This window comes from Malania oleifera, chromosome 12 (genome assembly GCF_029873635.1).
Source record: "Malania oleifera isolate guangnan ecotype guangnan chromosome 12, ASM2987363v1, whole genome shotgun sequence".
Classification (NCBI taxonomy): domain Eukaryota; kingdom Viridiplantae; phylum Streptophyta; class Magnoliopsida; order Santalales; family Ximeniaceae; genus Malania; species Malania oleifera.
In genome coordinates this window covers 54,614,577-54,634,557 of record NC_080428.1, presented here as the reverse complement: position 1 = coordinate 54,634,557, position 19,981 = coordinate 54,614,577, and the positions used below count along the sequence as shown (strand labels likewise).

The 19,981-nt window shown below is 38.3% G+C and overlaps 2 protein-coding genes across 3 annotated transcripts in view; one reads left to right on the top strand and one right to left on the bottom strand.

The window, feature by feature from the left end:
- LOC131145118 (ethylene-responsive transcription factor ERF091) overlaps positions 1-19,120 on the bottom strand; it is a 37,468-nt gene extending 18,348 nt beyond the window's left edge. The window contains exons 1-2 of one of the 2 annotated variants that reach the window (XM_058094202.1): positions 18,917-19,120; positions 16,470-17,572 (exon numbers count right to left, since the gene is read on the bottom strand). In XM_058094202.1, the coding sequence (XP_057950185.1) occupies positions 16,746-17,567 (822 nt within the window). In that variant the 5' untranslated portion in view covers positions 17,568-17,572; positions 18,917-19,120 and the 3' untranslated portion in view covers positions 16,470-16,745. Of the gene's footprint in view, positions 1-16,469; positions 17,573-18,916 lie in introns of those variants that run through there. The other variant, XR_009133994.1, reaches the window with a different exon arrangement.
- On the top strand, positions 8,583-9,318 carry LOC131145119 (pathogenesis-related genes transcriptional activator PTI5-like). Its single transcript, XM_058094204.1, has one exon. The coding sequence runs from the start codon at positions 8,708-8,710 to the stop codon at positions 9,134-9,136; it is 429 nt and encodes a 142-aa protein (XP_057950187.1). The 5' UTR covers positions 8,583-8,707; the 3' UTR covers positions 9,137-9,318.
- Positions 19,121-19,981: the final 861 nt, after the last annotated feature.

The following is a 19,981-nucleotide window of genomic DNA, read 5'->3' as shown; positions in this document are numbered from 1 at the left end:
AATTATTTACTTCTTACAGATGGAGGAGAATCCGAATGTTATGATGAAGTATGTCAGGTAGAAGATTCAAGCAAGTGGGAGCTTGCAATGAAGGATGAGATGAAATCTCTCAACTCCAATAAAACGTGGGAACTAGCTAAGTTGCCCAAAGGTAAGAAGACTCTTCACAACAAGTGGGTATATAGGATCAAAGATGAGCATGGCGAATCCAAGAGATACAAAGCCTGATTGGTAGTCAAAAGCTTCGAGTAGAGGGAAGGAATTGACTACACTGACATTTTTGCACCAGTTGTGAAGTTAACAACCATCAGATAAGTCTTAAGCATTGTTGCCTCAAAGGGTCTACATCTCAAGCAGTTGGATGTAAAGACAGCATTTCTTCACGGTGATCTTGATGAGAAGATTTACATGCACTAACTAGAAGGATTCTCAGTAAAAGGTAAAGAGGATCTTGTATTTAGATTGAAGAAGAGTTTGTATGGTCTTAAACAAACTCCTAAGCAATGGTACAGAAAATTTGACAACTTTACGCATAGAAAAGATTTTCAGAAGTGCAATGTCGACCACTGTTGCTACTTCAAGAGGTATCATTCTAGTTATATCATACTATTGCTATATGTCGATGACATGTTAGTTGCAAGACCAGTGTAAGAGAAATTAGGAAATTAAAGCAGCAAATGTGAGAGGAGTTTGACATGAAAGACTTGGGTTCAACCAAGCAGATACTTGGGATGCGGATCTCCGGAGATAAGCAACAAGAAACGTTTCAGTTATCTCAATCGAAGTATATTAGTCGTGTTTTACAGAGATTCAACATAAGTAGCGCCAAGGCAGTAAATACACCATTGACTGGTCACTTTCGTCTCTCCAAGGATCAGGCTCCCCAGACAGATGAAGAGAAGGACTTCATGGCTAAGATACCTTATGCATTAGTTATTGGAAGTCTCATGTACGTCATGGTTGGTACTAGACAAGACATTAGTTAAGCAGTGAGAGCTGTTAGCAAGTTTATGTCAAATTCAAGGAAGACTCACTGGGAAGCAAAGTGGATTTTGAGATATCTACATGACATTATTGATAAATGTCTATGTTTCGGCAAAGGAGATTTGAAAATTTGAGGATATGTTGATGCTGATTTTGTAGGTGAAATTGATCATCGCAGAAGCACCACCGGATATATGTTCACTATTGGCACAATAGCTGTTAGTTAGATGTCACAAATACAAAAGATTGTTGTTTTATCCACTACAGAAGCTGAGTATGTAGCAGTGACAGAAGCCAGTAAAAAGATGATTTGCCTTCAAGGTTTGTTAATAGAGCTTGGAATAAAGTAGGAAAAAAATGTTTTGCACAGCGACGGTCAGAGTGCGATACATCTGGCAAAAAATTCTGCATTTCATTTCAGAACCAAACACATTGGATTACATTATCATTGCGTTAGATCTCTATTAAAGGATGGAGTGTTGACACTGGAAAAAATCCAAGGTAGTAGGAATCCGGCAGATATGTTGACAAAGGTGACGACTATAGAAAAACTTGGTCTTCATACTTGAAGACAGATTTGAGCACATCATTATCTATATACTCGTTGAGATAGTATCTCCATTTCCAAGTGAGAGATTGTTAAGTTGAAATGGAAACGGAGAAAATATGGAAACGAAGAAAATGGAAACGCCTTGAAGAGGATGAGCTGCAGCAAAGGAGAATGAGCATGCCAAATTCATTCCATAAAAAACACACACACACACACACACACAATTATCACGTGCTCAAATAATCCATTAAAAATCATGTGTTTAATATCCATTAGAATGCAATAACTCATTTCCTTCTATATCTATCCTATGTATCTATAAATAAGAACATTTGTATTGTGTGAAGAGTGCAAGTCAAGTGAGTGAGCGAGGAATGTGAGAGTGCTGAAGGTGAGAGAGAAAAGTATGAGAAGAGTTTAGTTGAGTGTGTGTCTTCTCCTCTTGTTTTTTTCCCAGATTATAGTATATTCGGTGTGCTCCGTGTTATAGCTGGAGCCATGAGACAGCCAGGAGCTGGAGCTGAGTTGGAACGCGTTGCAATTAATCTCACGCGGTGAAATTAATCCCATGATTGTAACTTCCCATGTTTTGATTTATTATGTTTAAATTGTAATTAAACTGTGATTGGAATACTAGCCCTATAAATAGAGGGCTGAGGAATGACACAATACAACAAGAGAGAAGCACAAGGAGAGTGAGAGGAGAAAGAGAAGGAGAGAGTGAGAATTGTAATTTTCCGACGAAATAGTGAATATTTGGTGTGTTCTTGATGGACGTAAGTCGATATTGACCGAACCACGATAAATTTCTAGTGTCACATTGATCTTGTTGCTCATAGGTTCCTAACAAGTAGTATCAAAGATGATAGTTTGTAACTCTAGGTGAGCGACATCGTAAAAGTCGAGACGGGAAGCTAATTCTCCTGACATGCTAACAGTTGGAGGACCAAGTGTGTTGCTGAGGCCAATAAGGATCATCTAGGCTGCAGATGGATCTAAATAAGGTCAAGACATAAGAGGTAGGATTGGTTCGGATGCACGTGGAATGCAATTTGACGCACGTAAGGTGCCAGTGGTAAGGCCCACTTGAGCAATTGTTAGAGAATTGTCCCAGAAGGGAGACGATTTCCATTCAAGGGGGAGCAGCTGGAACTCACAAGTGAGGGGGAGATTGTTGAAAATTACACTTGTGAGCTTGTCCCACATTAGAAAATTAAAGTGGACAATAGGTGCTTATATACATGGATGGACCCAAGACCCAAATGGCTTGAGCTTTTGGGTCAAGTTGGTGTTCACCCATGTGTATCAAGCCCACCCATGGGCTCCTCCGGTCCTAACAAGTGGTATCAGAACCCGGTTGGAGTAGAAAATCTAAATTGGAAGTGATCCCAAAATTAGAACTCTATCCAGCGAATCAAAACTACATTTTGAGGCCACCATCACATTCAGCTTGCCGAGACGAAGAGAACCGTGCAGACCCGAGCTCGAACGGAGTTCAGACAAGGCCTCACGCGCCTTGCCGGAGCAAGACATTTCTCCACGCGCCGGTGACCAAATCCTTACGCACCGCACGCGTTGCACGCGTCTTCCTCACCCGGACAACCTCGTCCCAACCCGGAGGGAACCCGACTCGACCCGGAAACAGACTCAGACCGGGTTAACCCGAGAACCGATCCCCGACCTGGGTTCGAACCACCCTCTCAGTGCCACATCATTCGAGTGCCACGTTAGTGGACCCATTGCCACGCCAGGACGTGGACCCCACTGCCACGTCAGTTGCCATGTCAGTAGAGTTAACCAGGTTTGACCAAACTTTGACTGAGCTTTTCGAAGTTGTTTTGGGTCAATTTTTTGAGCGACTTGAACCATTTCTAGGGTTTTCGATCGTTCCAAAATCCAACCGCGCTATCCATTTGAGCTAATTCCATCTACAGATTAGCGAATCAAGATGTCAAATGAAAAAACTCAAAAATTAAAATGTTCAATGGAAACAATTTTGATTTCTAGAAGATGCAGGTAGAAGATTATTTGTTTGGGAATGAATTGCACTTACCGTTAAAGGGTAAGCCAACATCCATGAACGAGAACGAGTGGGAGTTGCTTGATCGAAAAGCCCTCGGAGCCATTAGAATGACATTGTCGAAATCTGTGGCGTTCAATATCAAGCATATAATATCCACCAAATCTCTAATGGACGCGCTCTCTAATATGTACGAGCAGCCTTCAGCCACAAACAAGGTATATCTTATGAAAAGACTATTTACGATGAACATGTCTGCAGGTGAAAGTTTCAGCAAGCATTTGAATAATTTCAATAATTTGTCTAATCAACTCGCCTCAGTCGGGATAACGTTTGATAATGAAATTCGGGCCCTACTGATTCTCAGTCAGTTGCCTGAAAGTTGGAATGGTGTTGTTAGAATTGGTATATTCCCAAAATGGGGGGTGAATTGGAATTTTAAACTTTTCTCTTAAGTTTAGCTAATCAAACAACAGTATATTTGCAGCCTAGGGTCTTTTTATATAATTCCAAATGTGCAGATAATTTATTATGCAGAAATTTAAATCATGCACATCATTCACACCATAACATACACGTGCGATAAATAAATTGCGGGAATGTAAAGAACACGCACAATATGTTATCGGGGTTCGGCCAACTGTACCTACGTCCCCGCCTCTAACTCGCAAGCCCGAGGATTTCACTAATAGCTCACTTAAGGGTGGAGTGGCACCATTTACAACTAGGTCAAATTAACATAGGGCTGACCTCAACCTTAACCAGGTCAATTAGCGGGGTTGACCTCAACCTACACGCCTTAACAGGACGACGCACCTATCTTTCCTAACCGGGTCTAAACCAATCCGGGACTATTCCAGGGCTAGTCTCCCTCTTCATGTGTATATAATCAGATGGTAGAGTGATTGTGCTTTCGTGTAAAGCAGATATGTACCCAAATGCGCATAATAACATACACCACAATATGATTCAATATGTAAGCTCAATGTAGTCTAAGATGTCAACTCTTAAATAGATTTACTATTGTTATAATGAGTGCGTAAGAGTGCAAACCTAGATGATCTTTGTATCACAAGATATTCAATCTAAGTGCTCAAACAAAGATATTATCTAAACTTCATATATTTTAATCAACAAGTTTTCTCAATACATATATGTATATGAAGTTCTAGCAATGTATAAGTTTGGTTTGCAAAAAGAGTTTAATCTTTATATTCAACTATAGATATAAATCAATAAATATTACAACAAAGATTTTTCTCACACAAACAAATATCTCTTTAAAGATTTATCAAGACAAAGCACACTAGATATTTGAAAGTATTTTGAAATTATTTTTACAATCCACACCAAATACAAAACTTCATAGGTATTGCAATGAATGTGCAATACTTGGAAGTTTAATATAAGTCTTCTTAGGAGAGACTTATTAACAAAGTCCCTTAAGAATACTTGGGTTAGCTCTCAATCAAAATCGTCAAAAACAATTACTTCACTTGGGAGAGCAACCCTAGAAAGCAACAACACTTAATCACACTTACAAAAATGTTTGAGTGAAAGATCTGGTAAGAATAAGTGTTGGAGGCTCAAAGATGAGTATTATAGGTTTTATGATTTTCAGAGAATTTCACCATAATCCAATATGTTAATCTATATTTAATTTTCTCAAATGAACTCATATATATATATAGACATGGGAGCAAATGTGACCGTTCGGGACCTATTGGGTATTATTAGGAAAGTTTAATAATGTTTAAAGCATTTTAACCCTGTTTAAAAAATATTAACTGCGGTAAAAAAATCAAGGCAACCTGAGAGGTCCAGTCGACCAGAAATGTTTCGGTCAACCAAGTCTCATATGCTTCGGTCGACTAAGGGACTTTTGAATTGAAGGCTCGGTCGACCAGGAAAGGACGATTTCTCAATTTTCCGAGGTTCGGTCGACCAGGGCATTTTGAACTGCCTGGTTCGGTGACCAGACCGCTGGGAATTCTCCCGAGGACCCTCCGATCGACCAGGTAGTTGGAGAACAAAAGTTCTCGGTTGACCAGATAGTCAAAATATTGACCAGGGAGGTTTTCGGTTGACTATGGCCTTTTGAACTACCTGGTTCGACGACCAAATGGTCAAACTTTGACCTAGGGAGGTTTCAGTCGACCAGGCCAAAATGAACTGGTTGTGCTGGTCGACCGAAAGTGCACCATGTGTGCATTTCGGTCCAATTTTGAAGCATACAAACCCTAATAAAGTGTCTAACAGACATATGTGTAAATGTGTGTATCCTAAGGTCACTTAGGGTCCAATTTGAAGATACCAAAAAATTCCAGTGTCGATCGACCTAAGGGTACACCCTAAGGTCTTTCTAAGATCCTTTCTCATTCATGCTTTGTTTGAGCTTACGTAATAAATCATACATGTGATGTATGTGAGCTTATTACAAACCAAATACCTACTTACTATTACAAACCAATTAAATATATTACAATGCTGAATTATAAATTAGTCTTCAAGCTTTACTTGTTTTGTACACATTTTGATCTTATCACTCTTAGTTCCTGCACAAAACCTCAAACACTCATTAGATACAATGAGTATTTATCATAATCAAAACCGGGCGTGACTAATAAGGTCAACAGGTGTGGTTACTACCATCAGTAGCTCCGCGGGAAAATCGAAGCTTGTATACGATGAAATCGTCAACATGATTTTGACAGAAGAAATAAGAATGCAGTCAAACCATGACTCCACTTCGGGTTCAGCCTTGAACATGGAGAGTCGAGGCAGAGGAAACAGGCATGGACAATCAAACAACCGCTATAGATTTAGGCCTAGACGATCTAAATCCAGAAATCCCAGAGGTACTTGGGACACAAGTTCCCAGAGCACAAAAATTATTAAGTGCTGGAACTGTGAAAAGCTGGTCATTACAAGAACTAGTGCAAGAGTCAGAAAAAAGAATATGAGACGAAAACAAAGACAGAAGTAAATATTGCTTCTGAAAATGATGAGATGTTGATCTGCTCTTTGAAGAGCAAGCAGGAGTCTTGGGTCTTAGACTCCGGAGCCTTATTTCATGCTACATGCTGCAGAGATTGCCTAGAGGAGTATACATCAGGTAATTTTGGTAAAGTTTATCTTAGCAATGATCAACCTTGCGACGTAACCAACAAGGGAGTTGTGAAGATCAATATAAACGGGTTAGTATGGAAGCTGAAGGGTGTCAGGTATATTCTAGACTTGAGAAAGAATTTGATCTCAGTTGGTCAACTGGCAGATGAGGGATACACGACGAAATTCATTGGCGATGAATGGAAAGTTTCAAATGGTGTACTAACAATTGCGCGAGGTAAGAAAAGCGGAACACTTTTTCTAACCTCTAATGTCTCTATGTCTATTTCAGTACAAATTGACATGTGTGAGGATTGTATAGTCGGGAAACAGAAGAGGGTTAGTTTTCAGGTAAACACACATGCCCCAAAGAATAAGAGACTAAAACTAGTCCACTCAAAATGTGTCGGGACACAACAGCAGAATACCGAGAATCCTTAGGTGGAGGAACCAGTGGAGCAGATCGTCGCACCACCATCTCCTACTCCAGCTCCGGAGCTTAGGAGATCTACTCAGTCTCATGCACCAAACAGAAGGTATATTGATTACTTACTTCCTACAGATGGAGGAGAGCCCAAATGCTATGACGAAGCATGTCAGGTGGCAGATACGAGCAAGTGGGAGCTTGCGATGAAGGATGAGATGAAATCCATCACCTCCAACATAACGTGGAAGTTGCCCAAAGGCCTTCACAACAAGTGGGTGTACAAAATCGAAGAGGAGCATGACGGCTCCAGAAGGTACAAGCCTCAGTTGGTAGTCAAAGACTTCGAGCAGAAGGAAGGGATTGACTACACTAGAACCTTTGCACCAATTGTGAAACTGACAGCCATCAAATTAGTCCGCAGAAATCGAGTAGACGGGAAGATGGTAAATACAGAGAAACTGAAGTTGTGTTCAACTTCAGTTGGTCTTCATGCTTGAAGACATATTTTGAACACATCATTTATTCATGATACTAGTTAAGGAGGCGTCTCTGTCTCCAAGTAGGAGATTGTTATAACTGGAGTCAGGAGACAGTCAGGAGCTGGAGCTGAGTTGGAACGCGTTGCAATTAATCTCACGCGGTGAAATCAATCCCATGATTGTAACTTCTCATATTTAGATTTATTATGTTTAAATTGTAATTAAATTATGATTGGAATATTAGCCCTATAAATAGAGGGCTGAGGAATGACACAGTACAACAAGAGAGGAGCTCAGGGAGATAGAGAGGAGAAAGAGGAGGAAGGGAGGGAGAGAGTGAGAATTGTAATTTTCCGGCGAAATAGTGAATATTTGGTGTGTGCTCCGTGGACGTAGATCGATATTGATCGAACCACGTTAAATTTCTAGTGTCACATTGATCTGATTGCTCATAGGTTCCTAACACTCTGTGGACGTAGGTCAAATTAGACAAAACCACGTAAATCTAGTGTTCTTATTTTGTGTGATTATTTTACTTATGTGTGATTATTATTCCTAGATCCCTAACATGTATATATATAAAAAATTTGAGTTGTGCTCCTTAAGTTTATAATGTCGAGAAAAGTCAGGGCAAAAGCTTACCCCTTCCCCCCACCATGCATAAGAAAAACATTTAATTTCTTTGATTTCCAGCGTCCTATCTTCATTTTCATACTTGTTATGTTCTTCGAAAAATTTGTACATGATCGTAAATCATTGTCTTTAATATAAATAATAATCTAAAACAGTTGTTCCAACAAATAACATTGATTTTTGCTAAACATTTTTGTATATTAAACTCAAAGAAAAAAAAAATAGAGTCCAAATTACCTCTAGAACCTACGCTAGTCAAAAAGAGTTATGTATCCATGCAAATGACCTCATCCTGCTACGCCTCCAAAAATTTTCTACACGTTACTCTCATCTCCCATTTTCCAAAATAAAATTCTCCAAACCTCCCATCGTCCAAGCTCTAGCTATTATAAACCCCCAAAGCTACCCATCTATAGCACTTCCCTTCCCTAACCTCCAAACTCTTCTCCACAAAACCATAAACCCTAAATCTCACACACAACCAGAAAGAGGCCAGCAGAGCACACATGGCTCCTCCACACACCCAAAGTGAGCTCCCTCTGAACGAGAACGACTCGCAGGACGTGGTGATATGCCAAGCTCTGAGCGAAGCCATGGCCATCGCCTCGCCACCGCTCCTACCCCTGAGGAACCAGTCTCTCGCGCGCGCCGCTCCCCAGCCGCCTCGCGCCTCCGCTGGCCCCGGCGGCCGGAAGCACTACAGGGGCGTGAGGCGGCGACCGTGGGGGAAGTTCGCGGCGGAGATTCGGGACTCCGCACGGCACGGCGCTCGAGTCTGGCTGGGCACGTTCGAGACGGCGGAAGAAGCGGCGTTGGCGTACGATAGGGCGGCGTTCCGGATGCGGGGTGCCAAGGCTCTGCTGAATTTTCCGGCGGAAGTGGTGGCTGCGTCGTCTGTGCAGATGTTTAAGGTTCCTCGAGCAGGAAAGAAGTAAGGAGCGCATATGACATAAGGGTAAGTAAGATCGCGTAATTCATGTCAATCTTGTGCAGTGGGACATGAATTTTCTAGTGTAATATGATAATGAAGGGAAGCCTTTCTTTAATTTTTTTTTTTTTTCTGGTACTTCTCCATTAATTTTCTATAGAACTTGGAACAATATTTTCTGTCTCTAAAGTTATTTGATTAATGTTTTTTGAGAAAAAAATTTTGTGTTGGCAAAATTTTTATAATCAAAGATCTATATATGTCTTTTTTCGGTAACAAATAATTGAATATGTTCATTCAGAGCAGCTACCCGATTTTCGTGAAAAAATTTAGTTGATAATTTTTGACGAGGAGATGCGAATAAAATAATATATTTTTAAAAAAATTAAGCAACGAAATATAAAGTTTGAAGGATTATAATTTATTTTTAGAAGTCAATTTTTTTTTATTAAAATAGGATAGTCAAGTATGACTTTCACGTGTGTCCACACATGACTATATATGGTTGGAAATTCAACTTGGAAGTTGATGTAAGAAGAGGCGTAGTGGACCGGCTTGTTCAGCCATTTAGGTTTTTAAAATTTGGCGCTGTTGAACATTATAATTACTCTATGGGAATTGACTTTGAACTTAGGGTCTGGAGTTTTTAGATTAAATAATGATTCACTTATTCATAGAAGGGGTGCTACTAAAATGAATTTCAATTCCAGACAATCAAGCCTTTTCTTCGTACTTTCATTAAAGGGAAAGGAGAGAGTGTAGGGAATTTAACACGAAATTCTCAAATTTTGTGAGAAACAAAATAGAAAAAATATGCTTCAAAGAAAAATCAATCACACGCACAAAACAATATTTACATGATTTGGTAATTTTGCCTATGTTCACGAAGTTGCAGGGACTTCACTATAATCAGGAAGAAAATACAAGGAGCGCAACAATACAAAATTTTTCCCTCTCTAGAAGTGCGATGGCCGATAAACCCTAATCACCATAAAAGTGATTTTACATCTTGCGCACAGCAATGGGCTACAAAACAGATCCAAAAAAATTTTCCCCCACAAGTACTACGAGCCTTCGCTTCATGGACTAGGCCTTAAGATAAAAATTTCTCATTAAAAAATCACGTAACATTATTTAGAATCGAGTTATCATCTAAATCAAACGCAATTAGGCTCCACAAAAACCCAAAAGAGAGGGCAAAATTTAATTGCTGGTACTCCCCCAAAAAAGGAAAAGAAAACAAAAATACTAACTTACAATCTAAATAATGTGATGAGGATTTTACAATCTAAATAATGTGAGAAAGATTCGTAAATATGTGCTTATATGATTGAGATTTATAAAAATAATACTATTCATAGAATTCAAGTATTAATGTAACACTTTATGATTGATAAGTTTTAAATTTTACTAAAAAAATTATTCTTTATAAGTTTTCACCAAAGTATACATCATCTGTTGTTCGATATATTGTAAAGTATTGTACACTATACATGCTAACTTTACAAAATATTTATTTTTAGTAACAAAACATTTATTATTAATAATAATAAAACTCATGATCTATTTTATATATAATAACATAGTATCTCACTTGGCAAGAATGGAGATAAAGGAGGCTGATGGCTTCATGTGTCTTGCTCTCTTTTGTTATCATTTGGGCTAGCCCTTCATAGTCATGAACCCATGACAAATGGCATAGCTCGTGGATGAGGACAAGCCCGGGAGGTTGACCTTAGTAGTGTTGAGATGTTTTAGTTTTAATTTTCATAAAGAACAGGAAGTAGTTATATAGTTCAAGTTAGTATTTCATGGGTTAAACCTCCAGTAGGGTGGATAGAACTTAATTGTGATGGTAGTTGTAGGGGCAATTCGGGTACTTCAGGAGGTAGAGGAATTATTCGAAATTATCATGGTATGGTAAAAGCGGCTTTTTCAAGTTATTTTGGCAATGGTATGAGTAATAGTGCGGAATTAAAAGCAATCAGGGAAGGAATTTGTTTGTGTAAATGTTTGCATTATGTTAATGTGATTATTGAAAGTAACTCGCAAATTGTAGTTGATTGGATTCGGAAAGGTAGATGTACTTTATGGTATCTTTGGGAATTTTGGGAGCAACTCGTGGTAAAGTTAGAATGTGTGAATGTCATAGTGATGCATCAATATATGGAAGGCAATAGTGCGGCTGATTTTCTTGCTAAAGAAGGAGAAATGAGAAACAATGTAATCTACAAAGAACAACACCTTCTATCACGTTATCTGAAAGGTATCCTTCAGATGGATAGGTAAGGTCTTGTTTCTGTTCGTCGTTAGTTCATCTTTAGAGTTTCGTTTGGTGTATTTCATTTTGTTTTTAGTTATTTTTATGTTTTTATCTCTTTTGTTAGTTATGTTTAATTTTGTTTGTTCTAATTTGGTTCGTTGGTTTTAACTTGTAACCACAGTATTCTTTCGCAAAAAGTGAGGGTTTATTAATAAATAAATGGAGGTGCCGCCCTCTTTTACCAAAAAAAAAAACTGAACTCAACTAAACCTTTGGCTCACTAGTTCATCTACCTAACAATTGAACTCAACTAAGCCTTTGGCTTGCTAGTTCATCTCCCCCACTCTCCTGTTTGGAAATTGGCAGTTCAATTTCCCTTCAGGGCATATTTGAAGCCTTGAGACTTGTTCATATTTATGATGTGACTTTGCCTTTGGATATTTGTAGTTGATTATGAGGATGGTTGTGTATAGGGTAACAAGACTGCCACAATAGGAGCCATGTAAAGGCAATTAAAAAAAATAAAATTAGGGGTCTTCCCAATAAACCAAAAAGAAAAGGAAAGAAAGAAAAAGATGTTTTTGATGGCCTAATGATTACATAATGAGAAATAATAATTAGCTTGTAATCACGCGTAAAAGGAAACCTATCCATGTGTGGAACTCTGAGTTGACTTGATCTCAATGCGATTTAATGTGGATGAGCTATCTAAAGCAGGTTTGCTCTTCTATGTAACATGCATTGATGCATATGGATGACTTATCTAGAGCACTTTTACATGTGACTTACACATAACAGTTCTGCCTAAAGCAAGCAAGTCTACATTTCTACATGCAAGCAAGTCTACATTTCTACATGGATGATATGCCCAGAACATGTCTACTTTCCCACACGACTTGCACTTGAATGACTTGCAAATGCTCTCTCACGTGACCTGCAAGTGAATGACTTGCCAAGAGCATATCTCCTCTCCCATGCGACTTGCACGTGGACGACTTGCCAGCCTAGACAAGTCTTTCTTTTTGAGCCTTTAATTTTTACATTCGATTTTCATTCCCCATAGCTTTATAATGTAAAAATTGAAGGATTAAGATATCATGATTACCTCAACCATGTAGTTGAGTACAAGGATGGTTGAGTATAGGGTAACAAGCCTACCACTATAGAGCCATCAGCCATGCACGGGCAATTTTAAAAATATATAATAAAAAAAAAAAGTTAAGGATCATCCCAATAAATCGGAAAAAAAAAAAAAAAAAAAGGAAAGGATGAAAAAAAACTTTTTGATGGCTTGATGGTTACATAATGAAAAATAATAATTAGCTAGTAATCACACGTAAGAGCAAACCTATCCATGTGTGGACTTTTGAGTTGACTTGATCTCAATGTGATTTAATGTGGACGAGATAGTAGGTATGCTCTTCCATGTAACATGCATTGATGCACGTGGATGACTTGTCTAGGATAGGTCTGCTTTTACATGTGACTTACACGTAACAGTTCTACCTAAAGCAAGCTAGTCTGCATTTCTACATGATTGATATGCCCAAAACATGTCTACTTTCCCACATGACTTGCACTTGAATGACTTGCAAATGCTCTCTCACGTGACCTGCATGTGAATGACTTGCCAAGAGCATACCCCATTTCTCCCCTTTTATAGCTTACTCGAGCTCCCAAACGGTCACCTGCTGGTCCAAACGATCACCTGCCACGACGAATGGCCACCTGCTAGCCTGCTGCAACTGCCGTCCTCCTCCCTGCCAAAGTCTCTGCTCTCTGCCTCTGCATCATGCATTCGCGAGGGAAGCAAAGGAGAAAGGAGGAGTTGAAGGGTGTCAAGGCAAATCTCGCTAGAACAAGCAGCGAGATTTGCCACGCGTCACACACAGATCGGCCATTCCATTTCCTAAACAAATCTCGCTGCTTGGTTCAGTGAGATTTGCCTTGACACACGTCAACACCCGATTTACCTGCCCCTTTAAATCTCGTTGCTTGGTCCAGCGAGATTTGTTTAAATCTCAAACAAAGGTAGAGGGAGTAGCCTAATGAATAGAAAACAAAGGTAGATGGAGGATAATTCCTATATTTATTTTCTTTAGAGCATTCCATAAACATACAAGAATGAATCTCTCATTTACAACTACTCCCCATAACAATAGTTATATAAGAAAACATTTTTATCTTCCAACCATTACTCTCACAGTATAAGACTTTTCATTATCCATAAATAAGTCATTTCATTTTCCTTATCATAAGTCATTTCACTTATCATATGAAGCACTTTTCTTTTATGTGTTATTCATGTGGGACATATCCTTTGGGATATGATCCAACATCTTTTACTCATATCTTTCCATCTCCTATGAAACATTATAGTGATTAAATTAAAATTGAAATTCTTATACTACAAAACTTCGATTTGAAATCAAGATAAATAAGAAAAGATATGAGATTAGAGATAAGTTACTTCTTATGGGTTGCTATAAAACTCAATTTAATATGAGCTTGTTATAGACACGTGGAAAAAAGAAAATACAAATCTCCACCTCATAATTTTTTTTGTCAAACTTTCTAAGATCTTTGCTGATGTAGATTTTAATCTTATTAAAAAAATTGTTAAGCATGATGACATCCACAAGAGATGTGCTGTTGGGACGAGTAAAACAAAAGGTTACCCAATCAGAATCTTATCTCTATACATGCTACCTGTGCCCTACCTAACCCCATCTTCAAACCCCATGAAAAATAATAAACTTCTGCTAAAATACAAGCTAACGCAGAAGATGGATGACTTTGATTAGTAGAGGCAAAAGACAATTTGGAAACAGCAACCTATCCTTAGGTATACCAGAGTGAAAGGGGAAGCTTCAATGGCCTAATTCTCCAAATTGCCAGTCGTGTGTGACGGTTGAAGCTTCAAACGTATGAGAGGGACATGGGAGGGGCCAAACTTTATTGTGAGATTTGGTTTTGACAATTTATAATTGATGGGTGATAAGTCTAATTGTCCCTCCTAAATCTCTCTCCAAATGTGAAGCTTGGGCACCTAAGGCTAACCATGTGATACATAGTATTTTAGTTCAAAAAGTACATTAGCTTTGCTTCTGCAAAGCATCCATATATCACTATGTGGTGTAATAAAAAAGACTTCCAATATGCTAAAGGTTAAATCCCTATTTTCAGTGTGGTAGATAATGTTAAGATCATATTAATTGTTGCACATTACACAATTTTGTTTGAATGCAAGATATATAGAGTGAAAAGTATGTTTACCGCATATACTGTACTAAATTTGATCATCTAATATATGACCTAATTGATTTCTCTATTCTAATTTTTCCCCTATTAATTTCAAACTTGCATATATATGCTTGTGCGTGAATGCACTTGTTTTTATATGACTGCAATAATACATGTTTGGTTGAAAATATGGTTAATAAACTCGGACCGAACCGACCACTCAAAAATGAGTTTGGCCGAACCAGCACTTGGTTTGTGTTATAATACTTCCCTTGGTTTTTTTTTTTTTTTTTATCATTAAATCAATATTTGTATTAAATTTTTTTATATAAATATGTATACAATATAAAAATTATGAAATATTTTATAATAACACTACTAATTCGACCGCCAAACTGATCCGCTGGTCCAACCGTTCAGACCAATTCGATGAGCTCACCGAGTTGGTCGCTAGTCTGCTTCTTTTTTTTTTGGATTACGCACCGGATTTCCACGTGTCCGTTTTACGGTCCACGTGACTAATCCTGCCTCCCTTGAGGCCGACCCCACAACTCCAAAGGGAAGTAAATTTCAGGAATCCAAGGACAGAAACGAACCTAGGAGGGTTTGAACACCTGATCTCGTGAGAGGCACTCTTGCAACCCATACTACCACCTGAACCATATCCTAGGGGTGTCAGTCCGCTTCTTAAAATTATGGCTGAAAGCATGTATGGTGATATATATTATGGTGTATACAAGTGAATTTTATGGACCAACAGCCTAAACGTAGAAATAAATTGTTTATCTATATGAAGTATAAAGCCACAGAAGCGAAACTTTACCCAATTTCTTTTTCCTTTCTTCCCCTTTTTGCTTGAAGCTCACACCAGATTCCAGATCTGGTCTCAAATCATTTTCCACCCCTCCAGCACTCAAAATTAAAACTTCTCTATATGAGCAAATATATGTCGAGAAATTGCCCAAGACATGTAATCCTGACTCTACTGAGTTTTCCTAATGAGACTAAAGGCTTAATTTACTATTGTGCATGCACATACACACATGCACATTGAGGTTTGAATTAAACAGCTCTGGCATGGGGCTTGAAAAGAGATATGAGATGGAATTGTGGGAGATATAGCCCATGCTCAGTATAAATCCAAAAGGGCAAAACAAAAAGATCATTGATCAGAAAAATAAAAGGGGCCAAAAAGTATATAAAGGACAAACATCCTTTACAAGTCTGCACATGGGAAATTAAACATAAGAAACTTAGAAAACTGGACCATCCAACCAAAACTAAAGATTAATTTAAGATAGTTAAAGTGTCAAACCATGCATCCAAGGAGTGTATCATTGATTTGCTCAAGGGTCTCACTCTTCTTTTTACTTTTGAACTTCTTAACATGTAGGGCAAACCTATACAGGAGCAGGCACCTAACCCCTACCACTTACTTGTAAAGGGCAAGGAGATACCTTGGAACAGACCCATGGGGCTTAAGAGACTCGCTGTCTAATTGCAAGTGCTGTTTTTCTGCACTGCTTAAGTAGATTGAGGTCAAAAGATTCTGATGATTAACTATTATTTTGTCCTGCATATTATTGAACTTGAAAAGTTAAAGATGATAAGAGAATTCTCACTGTGCAGATGAACAGTTATGGTTCACATTACTTGGAAGTTTAGCAGATATATATTGCCATTTTTACTTCTGTTTTGCCATATTTGTCCATTGTTTCTCCACATATTTCTGTCTACTGCAATCGATTGTTCAAGTTCTCCTACGATTAATCTCTTGAACTGACACCTCTAGTAGCACATTAATTCAACTAAGACCACAGGTCATTAGCAGAAATTGGGCCCAAAAAAAACAATGTTTTTATATAGTTGCATGCATTCTTAGTAATATTCCCAGTCTGTCTCGCTAGATCAATCTCTAGGGTTACAATATGGTCAAATGAATATAGGCTCCCAAAGTTTGTGTCAGGACAGCCCATATGAATAAGGTATTTCGATCACATAGAACTGATACAATACCCTATGACTCATTATTATTACTAAAGCTCATACAATACCCTATGACTCATTATTATTACTAAAGCTCTTGTTGTCATATCCTTTTCTGTTGGTGTTAAAAAGAGGACAGCAAACTTTCCAAGTAATCACCTCCTAGATCCTGAAACTCCAACACATTGAATTCCTTTCCAAATGCCTCTTCCATGCTTCCCATTTTCTTCATCGCAGGCTGATTAATCATTACTAATTCTTGATCCCACTCTCTTGATACTCTTTTCCCAGAATTGCAAAGTCTCTCTTTGCACCCAGTAAATGGGCAACCAGAGTCATTCCCTGTAGGAAAAGATGTAGGCAAACTATTCAGATCATTTTCTTCCATAGCTTTGACAACCCTCTCAAGTGGGAAGTTAAGGCATGCCTTAGGTCCTCGAATCCTCAAAGCAGCCTTGTCATAAGCCAAAGCAGCCTGCTCTGCTGTTTCAAAAGTCCCAAGCCATATCCGAGCTCCTTTTCTTGATGAGTCCCTTATTTCTGCTGCATACTTCCCCCATGGCCGCCTTCTCACTCCCCGATAGTGTCTGATACTCACCTTTTCAATACTCTCAACGTTCATTTGGGATCCAAAACTGGTGGTACCACTGCTTTCTAAATCAGGAATGCTATTGGACCGTTCCATATTGCCTGCAGGAATTATTCCATCAAGAAGTTCTTCCCATGCCTCAGCTCCCATTGACATCCATCTCCCAAGACTTGGCAGCCTTTGCAGAATTTCCATTGATCCCTCCCTCCCACCAACGCTAGGAAATTCTTCCCAGGTTTTGGACAATTCAACTGTCTTCTCATTTCCTCTGTTCTTTTGAGCATCAGCAATGAATCTCGCCCACACGTTCTCAAGAATTTCTTCCGATGCCACATGGTGACCATCTTCAATGGCCATTTTGCCTACCACAAAGCCCAACTTGACAGATCACAATAAGTAGAGAAGGTGGGGGCTTGGGATTTGAGAATTATATGGATAAGGCAATACTGTCTCTTAAATACAAATAGCTTATATGCCTTATGCCTTTATCCTTGAAATTATGAGAACCCAGCAAGAAACTTGTGCTCCAAACCAAGTCCAGCTAAATTAAAGGAGGATATATGGATTTTAAAACAGAAAAATGGCATAGCATTTGTTATTTTATGGCTCCTATGTTGACTATTGTGGTTGCTCTAATCATTTGTAGGGTATATTCCATGTAGAAGCTTTCTTCTTTGTATATTTTAATGGAAATCCATCCTGTAATTCATGTCATCTGCATAAGAAACAGAGAGCTAGGCAGATAATGGAAGGCTAGCTAAGGTATCAGTTAAGAGTTTTTATCTTCCTTTCATAGAATTATATTGGTGTTCCTACATACAGGAATGCTTCAATTTCAATCTATATACATTCTTTAGCACTTAATGTCATCCTATATTATTTAAATTATCTCCTTCTACATCCCCTGCACTTAATAAGAAAGAAAAGTACTTGGTGCTTTGGTGTTGCTCTTGAAGCAAAAGAGTTAAAAAGCATGTTTGTTACCATTTCTGAAAGTAGTTTTCTCGTTTTCAGTATGTCACAAAATAAAAACAGATTTGAGAGGGTAAAAACAACTCATTGAAGAATAAATAAATGTAGGTCCTTCCCACATTTTTAAACTGTTAATCTGATAATACTTTGCAATTTGCATATGCAACACTTTTGCTTTAGGAAATAAATATAAAAGTAAATCACATGAGTTCTATCAAGATTTGGTTCCAATAGAAATTTCAAAGTTTTAATGGAAGGTCAAACTAGTACAATTTGAAAATTTGGGCTAGATGCAGCATCAGCACCAAACGTTACAGTTTCAACGTAATTCTGGGTATTGAAATAATGATATACACGAGTAAAATTACCATATCTCCAATCTTATCAAATGGGCTTACACACTCTGTACAATGCAAACGAGTCCAAGCATTGTTTTAGGGTAATACCAATTCACACGACAACCCCAGCTCACTGTGTATCTTAGGGTTTAAGCGTTGCCAGCCATGAATCGATAAAGAAAAAAATGGTAAAGATGAATGCACAGTTGGGTGCATTAAAATAAGAAGGCACACGCTTCGCGCAATATAAAATTGAAACGCAACAAGGGGATTGCTTCCAAAGCAAAATGGATGGAAATTATGCAAATGCGGTGATCTAGGTGCGGTGAATTGGGGAGGGGAAACTTGCGGGATTGGTGCAAGAAATTAAAACAAGAATTGAAGAGGAAGCAATACCAAGAATGTCGTACTGATTGACGAACGCCGGAAGGCTGGACTTTTATCACTCCCCCTTGCTTCCGTTGATGGTGAAATGAGCTCATATTCTTGGAAGCTGGTGCAGGATGCCATGAATCATGGGTATTCTACTGTGCCTTACCAGCCCATGGAGAACTACAAAATTGCACCTTGTGGTTGTGGGGCTCCATGGGGCACGCAGGCTGTATGATACTATGATATATGCTCTTCATTTTTGCCATTGGGATAAAATACACCAACAGTCTCGACAAACCGAAGAGCACTTTTTCTAAATTTTTGAAAATGTAATTATCCTCTCGTTTCAAAAGTTTCGAGAATTTTTTTCACAAGTTTGGTGAAAAATATATAAATCTTTTCTCAACAGATTTATCTTTTTTACAACCATAAAACACACTCGCCTTCTTTAAAATTAAAACTATATCATTTTTTTTTCCTTTCCTTACCCTTATGAAGCCTTTCTCAAACAAATAGAAACATTTCTATCAAATGAAAATCAACCTTCAGTTTTGCTTTCATATCAAATTGAAACAAAAATAATAATTTTTTGGCTCTTATTTGCTTCCATGTTTATATCTCCAGTCAAATTTCCCTACTACATTACCTTATGATAGGAACAAAATATGTAAAATATATTTCAAATAATAGATAAAGAATTCAACAACATGTCCTCCATGCCATAAAAACATCATTCAATCTATATTTTCAAATCATTATATTAAAACCCAAAGACTCGAAAAGTTAACTCTAACTCCTAGAGAAACCCAACCCCAGCCTAGCGGCTTGATGCCCAATTGATGAAGAAGGGAATCAATCTATTAATTAATTTTAGAGAGGGGTTAAGGAATCTAGACGATCGGAGCTTGGAGTTAGAGTAGAGGCTCGTGTACCTAAAAACTAGAGCATTCCATGGGATGTTCCTTTGAGATATTGATGTTTAAATCATAAGTGAGTAAAGAGGAGTTCATGATAGCAGTTGTGGCCATTGTTGGCAACGACAATAGCTCCTCCTTATCTAGTGGTGGTTCACAATGGTTCGCGGCCACT